We start from the raw sequence: 17500 nt of genomic DNA on the forward strand, positions 1-17500 counted from the left end.
GACAAAAACAAAGTAAGTGAAGTTTTTAGGGCTTTTTTAAACTGAACACCAGCTCATTAAACTTCTATTAGTTTTCTTAACATTAAGGGCAGATATACAAGCCAGACAGTTGTTTGTTAGTCAAAAAGGCACTTTTAGCATCAAAGAATAGATAATTACTTTTCAAGGCACTTTTTGACAGTTATTACTATCAGTTTTTATATATTATTATGTGTATTAAATACATCAGTTTTAGATATTTCATGCAGCTTAGTGTAAATAATATAAAAAGGAATCATGCTCATTTAAACACACCACATTAATATGTCAGTGTAAATACATCATATTCTATACTAGCAGTAAAAGGCAGGTAATTTATAAACAAACTATCTAAACATCATTTAGAGTTAGAAAAATCATGACTAAGTATTTACACTGTAATAGAGAAAGATATGTTACCTTGCTTTCTTTTAGGGTTGTTTCCTTTAGTTATAAAATGTCCTGCTTATCTTGTATTTATATTGTTTCAAAGACTGACACATGTGTAAAGCATAAATGCTTTCAAAGAACTTTTTTGCCTTACAGAGCAAATAGAAGACAATAATGTTTGCGTTTTTATATGTCTTTTATCGTTTCTTCTTCTTGTCAGCAGTGCTCCATTCATTTTTTTCTAAGTGATGCTTAACCCCAAATTGAGAGAAATCCATTTCTTCAACATTATCCAAGGTTTTATTAGCTGAAAGATAAGAAACTGTTGCTTGTAGTTTTAGGACCTTCAGTAAAAAATATTTTTATTCTTGCAGGGAACAGCAAGTAGACTAAGTTGTCTTTTTTTCAATTCCTTTATCAGAGGGAGACATTCTTTTCTTGCAGTTATAACTCCAGCAGAATAATCATTATCAAATCTGATTATGTTGTCTTTGTATTTAACTGGAGAAGTTGACCATGCTGTTTTTAAAATAAGTTCCTTATCCTGTGATGAAAAAAACTTTACTATTATTGATCTCGGGTGATTTTTTGATTTGATGGTTGATGAAGCAGCTCCTAAGGATCTGTGGGCTCTTTCAATTCCATAAGAAAGAGATTCAGGCAATTTTAAAACTTCTGGTAACCAGGTAGTAAGGAAAGTCACCATGTTATCTCCCTCTGTTTTCTCTGGTAGCCCATAGATGCGAAGGTTATTTCGTCTGGACCTGTTCTCTAGATCCTCTATTTTATTTTGTAATGAAGCATTTTGTTGTGATTAAAAATGTAGCTGAAGATCTTGTTCTGAGAGTCTGCCCTCAGTATCATTTAAGGATCTCTCTATGTCAGCTATTTGAGACTTCTGTTGCGTCATTATTTCTTGTAGTTGCTGTATTTGTTTTGTAGATCTCTCCTCAAAAGTGTCCAGTTTGGTATTCATTTTGTCAAATTTCACTGACAAGTCTTGTATAGCATTTAATAAAGACTGTATCTCCTTTTTCATCGTCTGGTCCTGTGTGGTATGCTTAGAAAAGCTCATTTTCAGTAGATTCAGATACCTTCCTTCTTGTTTTTGACAGGAAAAATAACGTTTAAAGCCAAATTTGTTGCACTGTAGACTTCTAGTGATATTAGTAGAAGTAATTCAACAAAATAGGTTTGTCTACAATATCTAGTTTTTAAAAATTCCTGTCAGAAATATCTTTTGAGTCCAGAGCTGAGAAAAGATGCTGCCAACCAGTCTACATCCTAGCCACCGGTCTATAATTTTTGGGGTAGCTTGCAGGTTCAGTCTTAAGTAAGAGTATTGTTTTACCTGTTGTTAGCCAGGTTTGGTGTCTGTTCGGGGTGCGCATATAAATAGTGCTTACTCATGGCTAAATCTCCGTGCAAAGATGTTAATTCTTTTAACCCAAACTTAGGTACTGCATCTGAACCTGGGGTTTTCCAGTTAGAGGCTTTTCTTAACTTTGTTTCAATCTCTCTGGCTGTTACTTCATCCCATTTCATATCCTGTACCTTTAAACTTCTTATTCTTTCATTTTCTTCTTTTATCAATTTAGCATATTTGTTGTGTTCCACAGGATCTTCATAGATACTTCTCCAAAATGCATCTATTTCTTCTTTTTTTGGCAGTCTTTCAATTCCTTTTACTTTGTTTCCCAATTCTAAATAAAACTTTTTTTGGGGTCATTAATAAATTGCTTATTTTGTATTTTTCCTTTATATTTATCTGCATATCTTCTAAGTTTTTCCACCTGTGCTGAAATTTTTAGTCTATTTGCAATAGTGCATGATAGATCCTAGTCTGGTCTAATAGTGTACATTGTTTTTATCGCATCTATCTTTCTTAGTATTTTTGTTGATCTATTCCCTCTTCTATAGTCTTCTAACAGTGACACTTCTTGTCTTAATTGCTTTATATTTTTCTCTATTCAATACTTCCATGATGGCATTTGATTTCTTCCATTCCTTTCCCTCACTACCCTGTGTTCTTGTGGTAGAACTTTATCAGTTATTAGTTTAGCTGCACAGTAATGTATTCTGTTTACTTCTGTTATATCACATGGATCTCTATGGACAATCCTAATTACTGTGTTCAGTTTGTTTTATCAGACTTGTGGGGTTTTATTGACCTTCTGCAGTCTATTTCTTTCACCGATCTTAATATATTTATCTATATCTATATCTATTAAATCAAGCAACTCTTCTCTTAGCTTATTTTCTTCAAAACTGAGGACACAGCCCTTGTTTTCTATTTCCTGTGGGCATTCCATAGAAAGTTCTATAGCATCTTCCTGTGGCACCTTCTCTTCAGTTTCATCCTGTGCCATCCATTGCTATAAACAGCTACAAAAACAAACTAAAACTAACAAACTTGCCAAGAAAGCCACAGGCAAACTCCGATCCGTTGTTCTGTCATATGGGACCTCACTGGCCTATCACTCCTAAACATTGACTGCATCAGACTTTCCACAGTTTCCTGTTCCTTCCCTTGCTGTCTAGCTTCAAGTGAATCTTTATACTGGTTTCCCTTGGAAGGCTCCAAATATCTTGATATGTCACTTGACCAATTGCTTTCTGTTCCACTGGTTTCCTCTTAATTTGGATATTCATTGCTCTATCTTGTTATGGTTCTTTCTACATTAGATTTTTTACACTGAATCTTTCACTTTGCAGGTGCTCCATAACCTCAGTTTCTATTCCTTTGTCTTTTCCATTACTAATCTCCTTTTCTACTTTTCCTCTTTGTCTTCTTATTTTTTGTTCATAGGTTCATAGGTGTGTACTAGGCTAATGGCCCTGAAGCCTTTACAAGCCTAGCCCATATTAGTGCCCTGGCATCATGTTTGTATTGTAAGGTTTTCCATATATGGATTCCTTTGCCTGTATTTTTCTTCAGATCTCTTTGGTGCTGCTCTTTTTCTATTGGTTAGTCTTGCTTTCTCCTTTGCATAAATATTACACCATATTAAATCTCTTTTTCTTTCCCATGTTAATATTTCTTCTTCAGATGTCTCCTGATCTTCCTGCTTCTCCATACTTTGAGGACTCACTCCATCGTGCTGTAAAGTAATCTGTTTTAGACCTTCTACATTAAGTCCTTCACTTTGCAGGCACTCGATAACTTCAACTTCTATTTTTTTTTTAAATTCTACTTTACTAATTTTCTTTTCTACATAGGTGTGTACTAGGCTAATGGCCCTGGAGCCTTTACAAGCCTAGCCCATAGGATTACCATAGCATCGTGCCACCCGACCTTAGTTCCCAGTGCCTCTGTCGAGTAGAGTCACTGGAGTGATCCTGGGGTGAATTTTCTATTTCCCATCCACTCATCAATATTTCTCTTGAAGAGGGCCAGTGAGGCTCTCTGCTTGACATGTATGGGAAGTCTATTCCATAGCATGGGCAGCCTGTGGGTTATGAACCTGTCCCTCCAGCTTGTTCTGTTGATTATGGTACTGAGATTGAGGTCTCTAGACCGTGTAGTGTGGAGGGATTGGGATTTCATTAGATGTAGCATTTCTAACAGAGCTGGATTAGACATGGCTTTGTAAGTCAAGCAGAGATTGCCTCTAAGTAGGCGATATGAGACAGAGAATAGTTGGAGTTTTTTTGAGTCTGTCCATATAGGACAAGTGTTTAAGGTCTAGGATCCTCTTTGTGAGGTACTTTTGCAGCCTCTCCAGTTGTTGCAGGTGTCTAGTGAGGTACATGCCAAATGGGGCATAGTACTCGATGATTGGCCTAATGACAAAAGAGCAGAGGGAGACAATGACCTCCTTCTTCCTAGATGTAAAACCCTTAGTAATGAGATGTGCCACACAGAAGGACTTTCTGACCACAGTGGCAATGTGGTGATCAAAAGAGAGGTTGCTGTCAACCTGTGTTCCCAGATCTCTTATAATGCCTTCTGTATTCAGTGGACTACCATCGATGTGGTAATTCATGGGAACTGGGTTTTTCCCAAAGGGGATGATGACACATTTTTTTGAAATTGAGCCATGGTTCTGACACCAGTCATTGGTCACTGTGAGGCCTTTCTGTAGGATGTCAGCATCACTTGGAGAGTTAATTATGGCACCCAATCATCTGCGAACTTGTCAGCCAGAGTCCTTTCATGTTTGCCTGGACTTTAGAGAAATAGATACCAAACAGGAGAGGACCCAGGACTGAACCCTGTGGGACTCCACTCGTGACTGGTCGGCAGTCTGACTTGGAGTCAGCTGCTTTCACACTGTGGGTTCTATCTGTGAGCCAGTTTGAAACCCACCCTGTGATATATTGGTTGATACCTAGCTTAGTGAGTTTTTCTATGGTTCCTGAGGGGGGAATGGTATCAAAGGCCTTGGCCAGATCAAGGTAGGCTGTATGAACCACCTTGCCTTCATTCACAGCTCTGGTGACTGACTCAAAGAAGTCAATCAGGTTGAGCAGGCATGATCTACCCTTCACAAAACCAAACTTTGTGGGATCCAAAGTTTGAAGATTCCCTATATCCTTGTTTATTAGGTCCATCATGATGAGTTCCATTGCTTTGCATATCAGACTCATCAGGCTAATGGGGCGATAGTTCCCAGGGTCTGAAGTCACTCCTCCTTTGTGGAGAGGGATGACTGTAGCAGTGTGCCATTCAGTAAGGACAAAGCCTAAGGTGAGGCTGTGATTGAACAGGGCACATAGGTGAGGTGCCAATTCATACTGTTCATGTAGAACACAGCCAGGGATATTGTCAGGTCCCATAGAAGCTGTATTCTTGGCCTTGGACAGTGCTGTTTTAACCTGTGCAGCAGTAATACTGGGTGCCTGGCAATCTACTGGTATTGTGATTGGTCCTTTGGTGGGGGAGAGAGGGGTAAAGTTGGCACTAAATCTGTCGACCAGTATATTGGCAATACCTGTTGGCTCGGTATAGGAGGTACCATTGTGCAATAGCTCCAAGCAAATCTGGGTATTCCATCTTTGTGATATTACTTTTCTTATTGTGAAATGTTCCATATCTGGATGCCTTTGACTGTATTTCTCTTTGAATATATTTGGGGCTGCCTTCTTTATATTGATTAATTTGTCTTTCTCCTTTGCATAAATATTGCACCATATCAAATCTCTCTTTCTTTCCCATGTCCATATTTCTTTTTTATACTTTTCAAAAATATCTAGGTTTTGTTGTTTACATTTTTGCACTTCCTCAGATGCTTCTTTTTCCAAACAGATCAATGTTTCTTGATCTATATACTGTTTTTCAAAAATCTGTTGTATTACTGAACACAATTTTTTATTTGAAGCTTCTGACAGTTTTTCTTGTGGAAGTATTGTTCTTTCCTCTAATTTATCTCTTAATCTTTTTTTATACCCTGTGTCTGGAAGTTCTGGGCTTTTTGCATAATAGTAACAATACATAATTTCTTTCTTATCCTCAATAGTTCACTGTATTGTCTTTATGGCTCTTCATTGGCCTATCAGTTTTTGTGATTTTTGGGGACTGCTACTTCCTTCTGCAACAGGGGGGGCCATCCTCTCCTTGAGCCTGGTCTGGCCCCATTGTAGAAATGTTTCTGTATTTTGAGGATTCTACACTGTCATTTTATTCCAGTTCTGGCACCAGTGCACCTACCAGGATTGGGCACTTTTTTATCCTGGGTCTTGTGCACCCAGCTATCTTTTTTAGTTTTTGACCTACTTCTGTCCATGATATATGCTATATAAACACAATCTATATATCAGTGTCGCCTTGGTGAGATTTTGTGAAAAACAGGGTCTACCTCATGAAGATATTCACCAAGACTTGAGGATGAATTCAATTTCAGCACTACTACTCTCCTTTGCTTGCTGAGTTTTCATCTCTCTATTTGGCCTCTCTATATGGAATGACACATGATGCATTCCAACATATGTCTACACTTTTGAAATAAAGTACAGTTTTGTACCTACCATAAATGTAGATGTTCGAGGATCCACATTGCTGCAGTCCTAACTATTGGGTAGTCCGCTGTCCAGTCGGCCCGAATACCAAAGTATATGGCTGACGTCGGTCAGGGCGCATTAGACTGACGTCAGTACGTCAGGGTACTAATGCACATGACCGACGTCATATCCTCAGTCTTTTCTTGCCCCAGATGTCAGAAGACCCTAAAAAGACAAGGCCTAATATACCTACACCAAAAATATGTACAATATATACAAAATCATCAGCATATAAGCTCACCTACACAACCACCCCTAAATACAGAGGGGAAGGAGGGAGGGTAAATTGGACTGCAGCAATGTGGATCCTCGAACATCTACATTTATGGTAGGTACAAAACTGTACTATGTTCTTCGTTCCACATTGCTGCAGTCCTAACTATTGGGTAGAATCCCAAAGCAGAGGTAAGGGAGGCTGGCAAATTATAAAGAAGCAGGAGCTGACAACATGCCTTGCAAAATAGCTGTGGCAAAACCAGCCCTAGACCTAGAGTAGAGAGGAAGGTGATAATGCTTAGAGAAAGTATGCACTGAACTCCAAGTAGCTGCCTCCAAAATATCCTTAGTTGCCACCCCCCTTAGAAATGCTGTTGAAGTGGCAGTAGCCCTAGTGGAATGAGGCCTAATCCCAGCTGGAATCTCCTTGCCATGATGGGAATAACAAAAGGCAATGCAAAACCCAATCCACCGAGAAATAGTTTGTTTTGACACAGGCTTGCCCTGAGAACTCAAAGCAAAAGAAACAAACAACTGCTGAGACTGTCTAAAATCCTTAGTCCTGCTCAAATAATAACGCAATTGCCTGTGTACATCTAAAGTGTGCAAAATCTTTTCCCCTTTATTTTGGGGATCTGCATAAAACGTAGGCAAATGAATAGTTTGGTTTAAAGCCACACTAGAAACCACTTTAGGCATAAAGGAAGGATTTGTACGTAATGATACCCTATCCTTATGAAAAATCAAAAAAGGCTCAACCGCCATAAGGGCCTGTAACTCAGAAACCCTTCTTGCAGAAGTAATGGCCAACAAAAAAGCAGTCTTCCATGACAAGTATTTCAGTTCAGCAGTAGCTGCAGGCTCAAAAGGTTGTAGAGTAAGTTTCTCCAACACAAAATTGAGATCCCAAGCAGGAGTAGGAGCTCTACGTGGGGGTCTTATATTCTTTGCCCCTCTAAGAAATTGCTTGAACAAAGGATGTGAAAACAATGGTGGGTCACAATCATAGTGAGCTGAAATTGCTGCAGCATGAATCTTAATGGAAGAGAAAGACAAACCTTTGTCCAATAACTCAGTAAGATATTGAAGAGCCACACTCAAATTAGGCTCTGAAATCTCCAAATTCTTTGCTGCAGTCCAAAATAAAAATCTCTTCCATTTTTCTGCGTACACTTTCCTTGTACTAGGTCTTCTGGCTTCCATAATCACATTTAAAACTTGTTGAGGAAGTTGAGACCTGCTGTCTTTCAAAACAGAATATGCCAGGCTGTTAGATGAAGAGAGTGAAGCTTGACATTGAGCAGACGACCGTCCTTCTGAGACAACAGATGTGGAATCAAGGGTAAAGGCCATGGAGGCTTCTTTACCAGACTCCTCAGTAATGGGTACCAGTGCTGCCGAGGCCAATCTGGAGCTATTAAAATCATCCTTGGCTTGTCTTGTCTGACCTTTAGAAGCACCTTTGGAAGAAGAGGCAGAGGTGGAAACGCATACACATGAAGATTTTTCCAACTGAAAGAAAGAGCATCCACTTTCCAAGCTGTGTGATGAAACCTCTTTGTGCAAAACTTTGGCAGCTGGTGGTTCAGTGGAGAAGTGAACAGATCTATGTCTGGAGTTCCCCAGGACACTGTCAACTTTTGAAATACATGAAGATCCAGTTTCCACTCGTGGGGATCCATGATTTGTCTGCTTAACACATCTGCTAAGGAGTTCTGTGCTCCCGGCAGAAACCTTGCCTGAAGAGTTAGTTGCAAGCTGAGCGCAGTCTCCCATAAAATTATTGCTTGCCTGCACAATGGGTAAGAATGTGTTCCCCCTTGTTTGTTGATGTACCACATGACAGTTGTGTTGTCTGTTAGAATCAACACCTGCCCTGGAAGAAGTAACTCCTTGAAAGCCATTAATGCAAACTGGACTGCTAACATCTCCTTCATGTTGATATGTAGATGCTGTAGTCTGGCAGGCCACTTGTCTTGTATCCACTTTCCATTTAGATGAGCTCCCCAAGCAATGTCCGAGGCATCTGTCGTTAAAATCTGACTCGCCTCTGGCCGGGTCACAGAGAGTCCCTTGTTTAGGTGACATTCCTGAGCCCACCACAAAATTCTTTTTGAAGGCAAGGTATTATTTGAATGACAGTGTCCAAATCCTGGCAGTGCTGTGTCCATACATTTTTGAGATACCATTGTAGCTTCCTCATATGCAGTTTGGCATTGGGAAGCACCAGAATACAAGATGCCATGAACCCTAATGCTTGAAGGACTTTCCTTGCAGTCAGCACGGACTGATGAGATAGTTGATGGAAGTAAAGTGAAAGACTCTTTTGTTTGTCCGGGGTTAAAAAGGCCATCTGGGCTGCTGTATTCAGTCTCACACCCAGAAAGCACATGTCTTGAGAGGGTACTAGACTGGACTTTATTTCGTTCACAGAATACCCTAGGCATCTTAGCACTGCTATGACATATTCCAGATGCTGTAGAAGATCTTCTTTTCTTGAGCCAGAATCAGGCAGTCGTCCAAGTAAGGATAGATTTGAATTCCTTTTAGCCTGAAGTAAGCTATCACTGGAGCCAGAACCTTTGTGAATACTCTGGGCGCAGTAGATAAGCCAAAGGGCAATGCAGAGAACTGATAATGAGAATTTCCAGCTCGAAAACGCAGGTACTTCCTGCAACTTAGTCTTATTGGCACATGAAGGTAAGCTTCCTTGAGATCTAAAGTTACCATCCAGTGATCTTTGCCCAGCAGAGGTAAAAGCTGTTGTAACGTCAACATCTTGAACTTGGGAATGTCCAGATAAGTGTTGAGGATAGATAAATCCAAAATTGGTCTCCACGTGTTCCCCTTCTTTGGTACTAGGAACAGGCGAGAATAAAATCCTAGGCCCCTTTCTGATACAGGGACTGGCTGAATGGCCCCTATTTGGAGTAACAGAGAAATTTGCTTGTGAGCCTCTTTCCTTTGTGGAGGAGGAACGTCTGGCATGCCTTTGAAAGGGGCAATGTATGGAAATAAAACCTGTAACCGTGGTGAATGATATCCAACACCCATCTGTCTTGAGTAATTAAATCCCAATTTTCTTTGAAAAGAGACAGTCTTCCTCCCAAAGGAGCTGCCAGACGAGAATCTACTGGCAGCTGAAAAGGCAGGTCATTGGGTCTGTTTTCGAAAGGACTGACCCCTGCCCTCACCAGAAGTCTGAGCAGGAGAACTCCTGTTCTAGGCCTAAAAGAACCTTGAGCTCTGCCCCTACCACGTCTAGACCTACCCCTAGACTGGGAATCATAAGCAGGATATGTCCATCCCTTAGCAGGCCAATTTCTACTAAACTTGGTGGCTGCACCTGCAAAAAATCTTTAACAGTTTGCATAGACTTAGCTTTGTCCTCCATTTTCTTTAAAACAGCTTCCACAGACGAACCAAACAACACATCAGACTGTAAAGGAGCATCCAAAATCCTTGTCTTAACATGCTCAGCTAAATTCTGATCCCTCAACCAGGCATGCCTGCGAAGAACAGAACTAGTGGCAGCCACCCTCGAGGAGGCCTGTACAGCATCAAAACCACATTGCAAAGAATGCTAACCCACTTGTTCAGACACATGAACTAAATCCAGCAACTCTTTACACTCAATACCTTCCGCCAAAGCATCCACCTTAGATTTCAATTGTGAAAGGAGATAATTTTGATATTTTAGCATGTGAAACTGACAATTCAACGCCCTCATGGCTAAAGTGGAAGAAGTATACACCTTTTTTCCCCATCTATCCAAAGCCCTTGCCTCTTTATCAGAGGGAACAGGATTTTTAACAACAGAGGCCTTAACACCTTTAGGTCCCTGAGACACAGTTTCCGGGTCTGCCCTAGGACTCTTAAAAAGATACTTATGAGCTTCAGGCACCCTATAGTACCTATCAGGTTTAACAGGGGCAGGAGGCAAAGAATCAGGATTCAGGGAAGCCTCTGCAAAAACATCTTCCACCACATTCAACACAGGAGGTATAGCTAAGGGCCTATGCTGGGGTAAAAACAAGAATTCCCTAAGCCTTTTCCTGGAATCAGAGTAATCTTGGCCTTCCCATTTAAAGTGCTCCCTCATGGAATGCAGAGTCTCTGAAAATGAGAAATCCTCAGGAGGAGAAGCTGTAGGAGTGGAATCATCTACATCAGAATCAGAATAAGGAGGAAACTCCTGCAAGTCTTCCGCAGAAGACTCTGAAGCCTCTGAACACTGTTCAAAACTCTCAAACTCAGGTTCCACCCTAGGCCTCTTATCAGGAGGGGGCATAGAACCTCTAATCATAGTAATCAAATCTTCTGCCATTTTAAGCATATGTTTCTTAGGCACAGAACCTGAAGTGCTAGGAGAAGCCCCCACTGAAGCTAAACTTGGCCTACCTCTCAAAGAAGTTTTGGAAACAGAAGGAGAGGCTCTAACTACCTTGGGAAGAGAGGGAAGAACAGCTACCTGAGAAGCCCCCTCAGCCTGGCCTACTTCCTGAGAGGGCACATCCTGTAACAGTAAAGTTTCATCCTGAGACTCCAAAGAAACTCCTGGCAAAACCTCCGGCTCCACTGAGCCTTCTAAAGAACCGAAGTCCGGGACTGCCGGTTCATCAACCCTAGGCTTTGCTGTTTTGTCCTTGCGCTTTTTGGACGAAGCGGGCGTCGGAGCATCCGACGGCATTTTATAATTGCAACGCTTCCCAAACACTAACCTGGCACAGTCTAACCTTCTCTTAATAGTGCGTTTGTTAAATCTAGCACAAGAGCGGCAACCAACAACGTCGTGCTCAGGCCCTAAACAAGGTATACACAAAGTATGGTAATCCCTATGAGGTATCTGTTTCCCACAAGAAATACAGTTATTCACTTTTTCTGACATCCGGTTAAATACTGAGGCAAGAAAAACCAAAATGTTCCCCAACGGGGTACTTAGCCAACTTTGATTCGGTCTGAAACTCCGACTTCAGAAAATTTCAGAACGCCAACCTGCACTCGCAAAACTGCTTCTGCATCGGACCATGCGGCAAAAAAGACTGAGGATATGACGTCGGTCATGCGCATTAGTACCCTGACGTACTGACGTCAGTCTAATGCGCCCTGACCGACGTCAGCCATATACTTTGGTATTCGGGCCGACTGGACAGCGGACTACCCAATAGTTAGGACTGCAGCAATGTGGAACGAAGAACATCAAATATTTGGCTTAAAACACTTTTCTTTTACTACTGACTTTCAGTACAATACAAATATCCCATTCACAAGTGTCCTACATTCAATGATCCCACATAAAAACAGCATGAAATAGTTAAAGTTTAAACAGCACATCATCTTCAGCTTTTCTTGGGCCTCCCATGAAACAGATCCAAGGCTCCCCATGAAGATTGGCCTCTACATTTAAGAAACAATGATTTAGGCTCACATGTAGCTTAATGCAAGCTCATATTTTTTCACATGTAGATTAGTGCATGCTCATATTTTTGTAACAGTTAAGACTGAGTTTATGCAGTACGAAACAGAATTTTGGCAAATCAAAAGACAGATACTCGTACTATGTACTTATTTTATACTTCAGTCTTACCTTATTTGAACTGGCCAACTCACTGAACATGAGCAAAGCTTCGGCAGCGGCAAGTGCAAATATCAGATTTTTGTGAACAGTGGTTCTTTCAGATTTTGGAACCCTGACAGAAGAAACAGAAATCCATCACTCAAATCTATGATACACATCAACAAAAAAATATTAATAAAGCAAATTTGTTTTCTGAAATGTATCACATTGTTTTCTTTCTTTTTATTATTCAGTCTGTGCTTCAGACAGATTTCTCTTTTTTGCTTGGTACATAACTAAATAGTAGGCAATCAGTCATCAGACCAATAACAACCTAGCTAAAACATCCAGAATCAAGAATCATCTCCTGCCTCAATAGGGGATACACAAAGTAGGCCAAAGAATGTGTGAGTGCCTATAGCAACAGAGATAAAAGAACTGGAAGTGGGATCTTTAGAAAATGGTAGGAGCAAATTACATAGAAAACATGGGAATTGTGGGAACAATACATGCAGAATAATGTTTTGGAGGAAGAATGAGGTTTAAGGGAAGGAAGGAATTGAATGAGCTTTTAAATATTTGACTGTATAGAAGATTATATGTCATGTATAATGTTTGCAAATGAAAATATGTCAATATGGTTTGTTTTCATTTATATAAATGCATGATTACCTATGTCATAAGTGATAATTCAATAAAGATGTTTCCTGTTTAACAAAAGAAAAATTTGTGCCCACTCAGTTGTGTTGGTAAGTTTTAATGTAGCTAAGGTACTACTTTGCTTAATATGCAAATATAGGTTATTCCACACTTAGAGAATTCACCTATTGCACCTTCTTGATCTAGTACTTTCAGGTCCTGTGTATGTTTGAGGAACCATTAGGTCAAAGAAGACATAGTACGTATAGGAGTGTAGGACATTTTATTGTCCAAAAAGACCTAGCACAGATGACCATGGAAGAGAATACAGAAAGAGGGTGATTAATTAGTCTAGATAACTAACAGTTTTGAGGCCTCAGATTTTTTTTTTGTTAGGTACCTCTGAAGTCTCTCCCATTTAGTAATGTGATTCAGTAAGTACATACTAAAGTTGCACTATATTTAATAATGTATATCATAAGTGCAGACTGCAGCAGAAGTAATACTTCTCTGATTCAGGATAAATAGGCCCAAATTATTGATTGGTCCAAATAAAAGTATTTTCTAACTCCAGCAGAGATCTAATATTCAAAGGACATACAGAACTAAGATTAACACAGGTTCCAAACATATCATTAGGTTTGTTCTAGTTTAGATCTACAACCCATTTTGTCTTATCATTTGGTAACCACTCTTATTTTAAAAGTGGTAATCTCTAATATGCAAATGTATGGAACTAGCAGTCCTACCCAAGTACCTCAATAACTGCAGTCTTTGGTGGTTGTTTAAAACCTTAACTGTTTATCATTTTCCAAAAGACTATCTCCAAACTGCTGACTGTTTTTTTGATTTTTAGTTTTGTATATAAATGCCTATGTCTACAATACGGGTCTACTTTACATAACCTAAAACTCATTTGACTGACTTTCATTTCACCGAGACCAAATCACCTAATTTTCAAAATACTGAAAACTCATTTGACTGAATCTCATTTCACTGAATTGTAAGCCATAGACATGATGTGTGCTTCCATTCACCTGTGACTTATTTGTGATAAATAGAATTTTTGTAACTTACAGTGCTGACTGTCAGAAAAACTGATAGTCATGTAGAAAGTAGTGGTGTACTGTTTTTAAATGTGGGTATGTCTCTTTACATTTTTATGGGAAGTATCTAAAGTAATATGGCAGACATTTTGTGCATTCTCAGCAGTAGTGGCAGCGTGTAGAGGACTGTAAGGCAAGTAAAAGGTAAATGCCTTTTTCCCCACTGTAGTGCGATCCTGGAATTAGTATATATAGTTATGGGGGTGTGTGGGGGGCACAGCCCCCCACTTAGTTTGGTTTTATATTGTCTGGTTTCTGTTAAGAGGGAAAGTAAGTAATTTTTAAGTTCTTGAAAGAGGTAGTTATTAGTGTTGTGAGTATGTTTGTCTATGGTTTAATGTTTAGTCTTTTGAAATTTAGCATTGTAAGCTTTCGGTGAAATGAGATTCAGTCAAATAAGTTTTCAGTATTTTGACAAATTAGGTGATTTGGTCTTGGTGAAATGAAAGTCAGTCATATGGGTTATAGGTGATGTGAAGTAGACCCATGCAAAACAGATAAACATTTTTTACGATATTTTCAGGAATTTGTTGCATATAAAGCAACTGTAGATAGGGTTCCCATGCTCAAAGTCAGAGGAGCAGCTTCATCTAAAAATTTAAAGAAAAAAAATGAATGTCATATTTTACATTTCAACATATAAAAAGATCACTTTTATATGGAAATGTATGCTCATTTTATACCCTAAAACTCATAATAAAATTATAAATTTATATTTTTGATTAGTATTTTACTCTGAAGTGAAATAAAAGCTATAGCTTTATCATCAACAGCCATTCTGACTTTAGGTTTACCTTAATTTCAAATTACAACATCTATCTACTGTTCTAGAGAAAATGTTATTATAAAACCCCTGGCTGGCCAGGCTTTTATTGCACATTGCATATTGTAAGAGTTATTAGGTAAATTATTCAGTAGAGTTTCAAATTTGTGTGTTTATCAGAACAAGTAAACCATGCATATTGTGCTATAGCATTTAAAATAACAGAGATGTACTTCTTTGGAAAAGACTCTTATTTTTGTTAGTCATTTCACAAGAACAGACTAATGATATAAAGTCGATACCAAAGGGCTCTGGCTGACTAAGTAAAGTAGGAAGAGACACTGAATCCTCAAATTACTTGGCTATCTTGCAGGAAGGTTTGTCCCAAATAAATAACCGGTGCCAAAATCAAAGACTGAAACTAAATTGCAAGAAATGCATTACTGTATCCTTTGGGAAGTGAGCTATCCCAGGTAACTACCACATTGACAATACCACCCTAAGAGATGACCTAGCTGTTCAGGATTTAGGAACTTATGTGGACAGTGATCTAACTTTTAACCGACATGTGTTTGTTGCTGTATGGAAGTCTTTCTATACTGTACAACCTATAAGCAAAGGGATTGTATGTAGATCTAGGGATGCCATTATCCCCTTTAGTCAGCCCTCAATATGCTGGTCACTGAATATAAACTCCCTTTGACATGTATCTGTCCAGATGCATGCAGCAAATGGAATGCCCACAGAGATACCCTACTAAAAGGATGCAAGGTCTAAACAACATGTCCTACATGGAGAAACTCAAAGCTCTGTCACTATACTTGGTATCCTACAGACTGCTAAGATGTGAACTGTGTCTGGCACACAAGCCATTCCCTGAACCATTACTGATGGATTTATTGCACAGCACCAAGTCAGATGGCATCAGAAATTTTAATCCATGTCCATATTCAAGTGCAACTTAGATTTACGGATAAGAAACATAATATTTACTCTAGGAATGCTCCCTGTACTACTAGTGGACAGAGTTAGCTACTAAATACTTTAATCCATGTATGGGTCTCCACAAACTATCTATGGTGTGATCCCAGTTATTCTCATTATAACTATTGACCATTGCATGGGTAAGGACAACCTATAACCACATGGGATAGGTTATTTTGAGCACAAAAAGGGAAACTGGCTAGGCTTAAAATGGCCTGCAAGGACAGCTAGCCTAGTACTGGTCTATGAACCTGTGAACCTAGAATATGAATGAGGTACATACCAAATTTGTCAGCCAGGAAATAAAATGTTAAATACTTACCAAATTACTATTGGAGGAAAAAAGGGTATACACACAAAAGAGTTAACTTTGGGATAGAAACTGACTTTATACTTAGAAGTAATGGGTTAATAGAATTTAATAGTGATAGTGAAATTTTAGGATTGTCTGTTCATTTAACAATATAGGAGGTTTTTGGGAGCAATGAACAAGTTATAAAGGAGAGGAAATGTGATAACAGTTTAGCACATTGTTGTAGCAGGAGCAAAGAAAAAATTATGAGAGAAATGTATAAAGACTGCTCTGTGTATCTGGCAAATTAGAAAATTAGAAAATTAACAAAAAGCTGAATATGTAGAGACAGAAAAAATGGCATAGCAGCCAAAAAGGGACATACATCATTATAAAGAATATGAAAAAAAAACTCGATACAAGGAATGCAGGAATTAAACAGTATTTGTCTAAGGTAGACTTATCAGAGACAGAAATTCACATTTAAGGGTAAAAAAGAGAAAGCCAGTTCATTCCTTTTTTACATAAAATAGTCAAGAATAATTTAAACAAGTTATGAGAGATAAAGGATGAGGATGGTAGTTTAAAACAAGTGTGAAATAACTGATGTGGCGAGATGTTTATTGCAAAGGTATAAAACACTAAAGTAGTTAAAAGGGTAAAATGGGAAGTGACCTGTATTTCTGATGCAAGAAAGAGGAGATTACAAAAAGAAATGACATTATTAGAGTGATTGCCAAAGAGAAAAAGTTTTCTGTAAAAGAGATGCTTGAATTGGATATGGCTTTTATAAGGAGTTGGAGAAAATAACAGAAATTGTTTTATGGCTGTACTTTATGAATGGTTTGTTGAGTAACTGGTTAATGGCTAACCACAAACTCACCCTTGGATTAGCACTACTGGTCCTCAAGAATAGGGGAAGCATGTAATTACCCCAACATCTACTTGTTCAGCCCATCTTTGGATATTTATATTGCAATATGTAAGGTCTAACGATTACTATGGGAATGCAAGGGTAGGCTTTGTATGATCTTCACAGATTAGTAGCCTAGTAAGTACCTATGAACCTAATGAAAATATCTGTTTAGGGCTGATGATGTGGTTATAGAACAATAATAGGAAAAATAAACTAGAGACCAATGCCATTAGGTAATGTAAATTAGAAGCCTATAATGTTTTACAGAAAATTTGCTGGAGTTATTAAAGAAGTTTTAGGGGGCAGTGTGTAAGTGATTAAACGAAATGATAGCAAAGAGATGTCTATTCTTATTATGGTAATATTAAATGGTATATAAGAGAGAAATATAAAGGGCAAAAATATTGTTTGTGCTGGACAGAAAGCTTTTACTAATATGAATAAATCAATAAATATGAGAAATATCATATTCACATGGGACTCCTAACCAAGTAATATTTTGTTTGAAAACTATGTATGGAGTATCATGAGTAATAGCAGCTATAAACAAATGGTTATGACAAAGACTGAAGACAGCAAAAGGAGTGAAACAAGAATGCCCTCTAAGAATTATATAACT

At 38.7% G+C, this 17500-nt stretch overlaps 1 protein-coding gene across 3 annotated transcripts in view; it reads right to left on the bottom strand.

Moving 5' to 3' along the window:
- ADGRD2 (adhesion G protein-coupled receptor D2) overlaps positions 1-17500 on the bottom strand; it is a 1709855-nt gene that overhangs the window by 1013186 nt on the left and 679169 nt on the right. For all 3 annotated transcript variants that reach the window (XM_044058541.1, XM_044058538.1, XM_044058539.1), the window contains exon 16: positions 12212-12314. In XM_044058541.1, coding sequence (XP_043914476.1) covers positions 12212-12314 — 103 coding nt within the window. The remainder of the gene's footprint in view (positions 1-12211; positions 12315-17500) is intronic.

This window comes from Protopterus annectens, chromosome 16.part0 (genome assembly GCF_019279795.1).
Source record: "Protopterus annectens isolate FY-2018-M chromosome 16.part0, PAN1.0, whole genome shotgun sequence".
Taxonomy (NCBI): Eukaryota; Metazoa; Chordata; order Ceratodontiformes; family Protopteridae; genus Protopterus; species Protopterus annectens.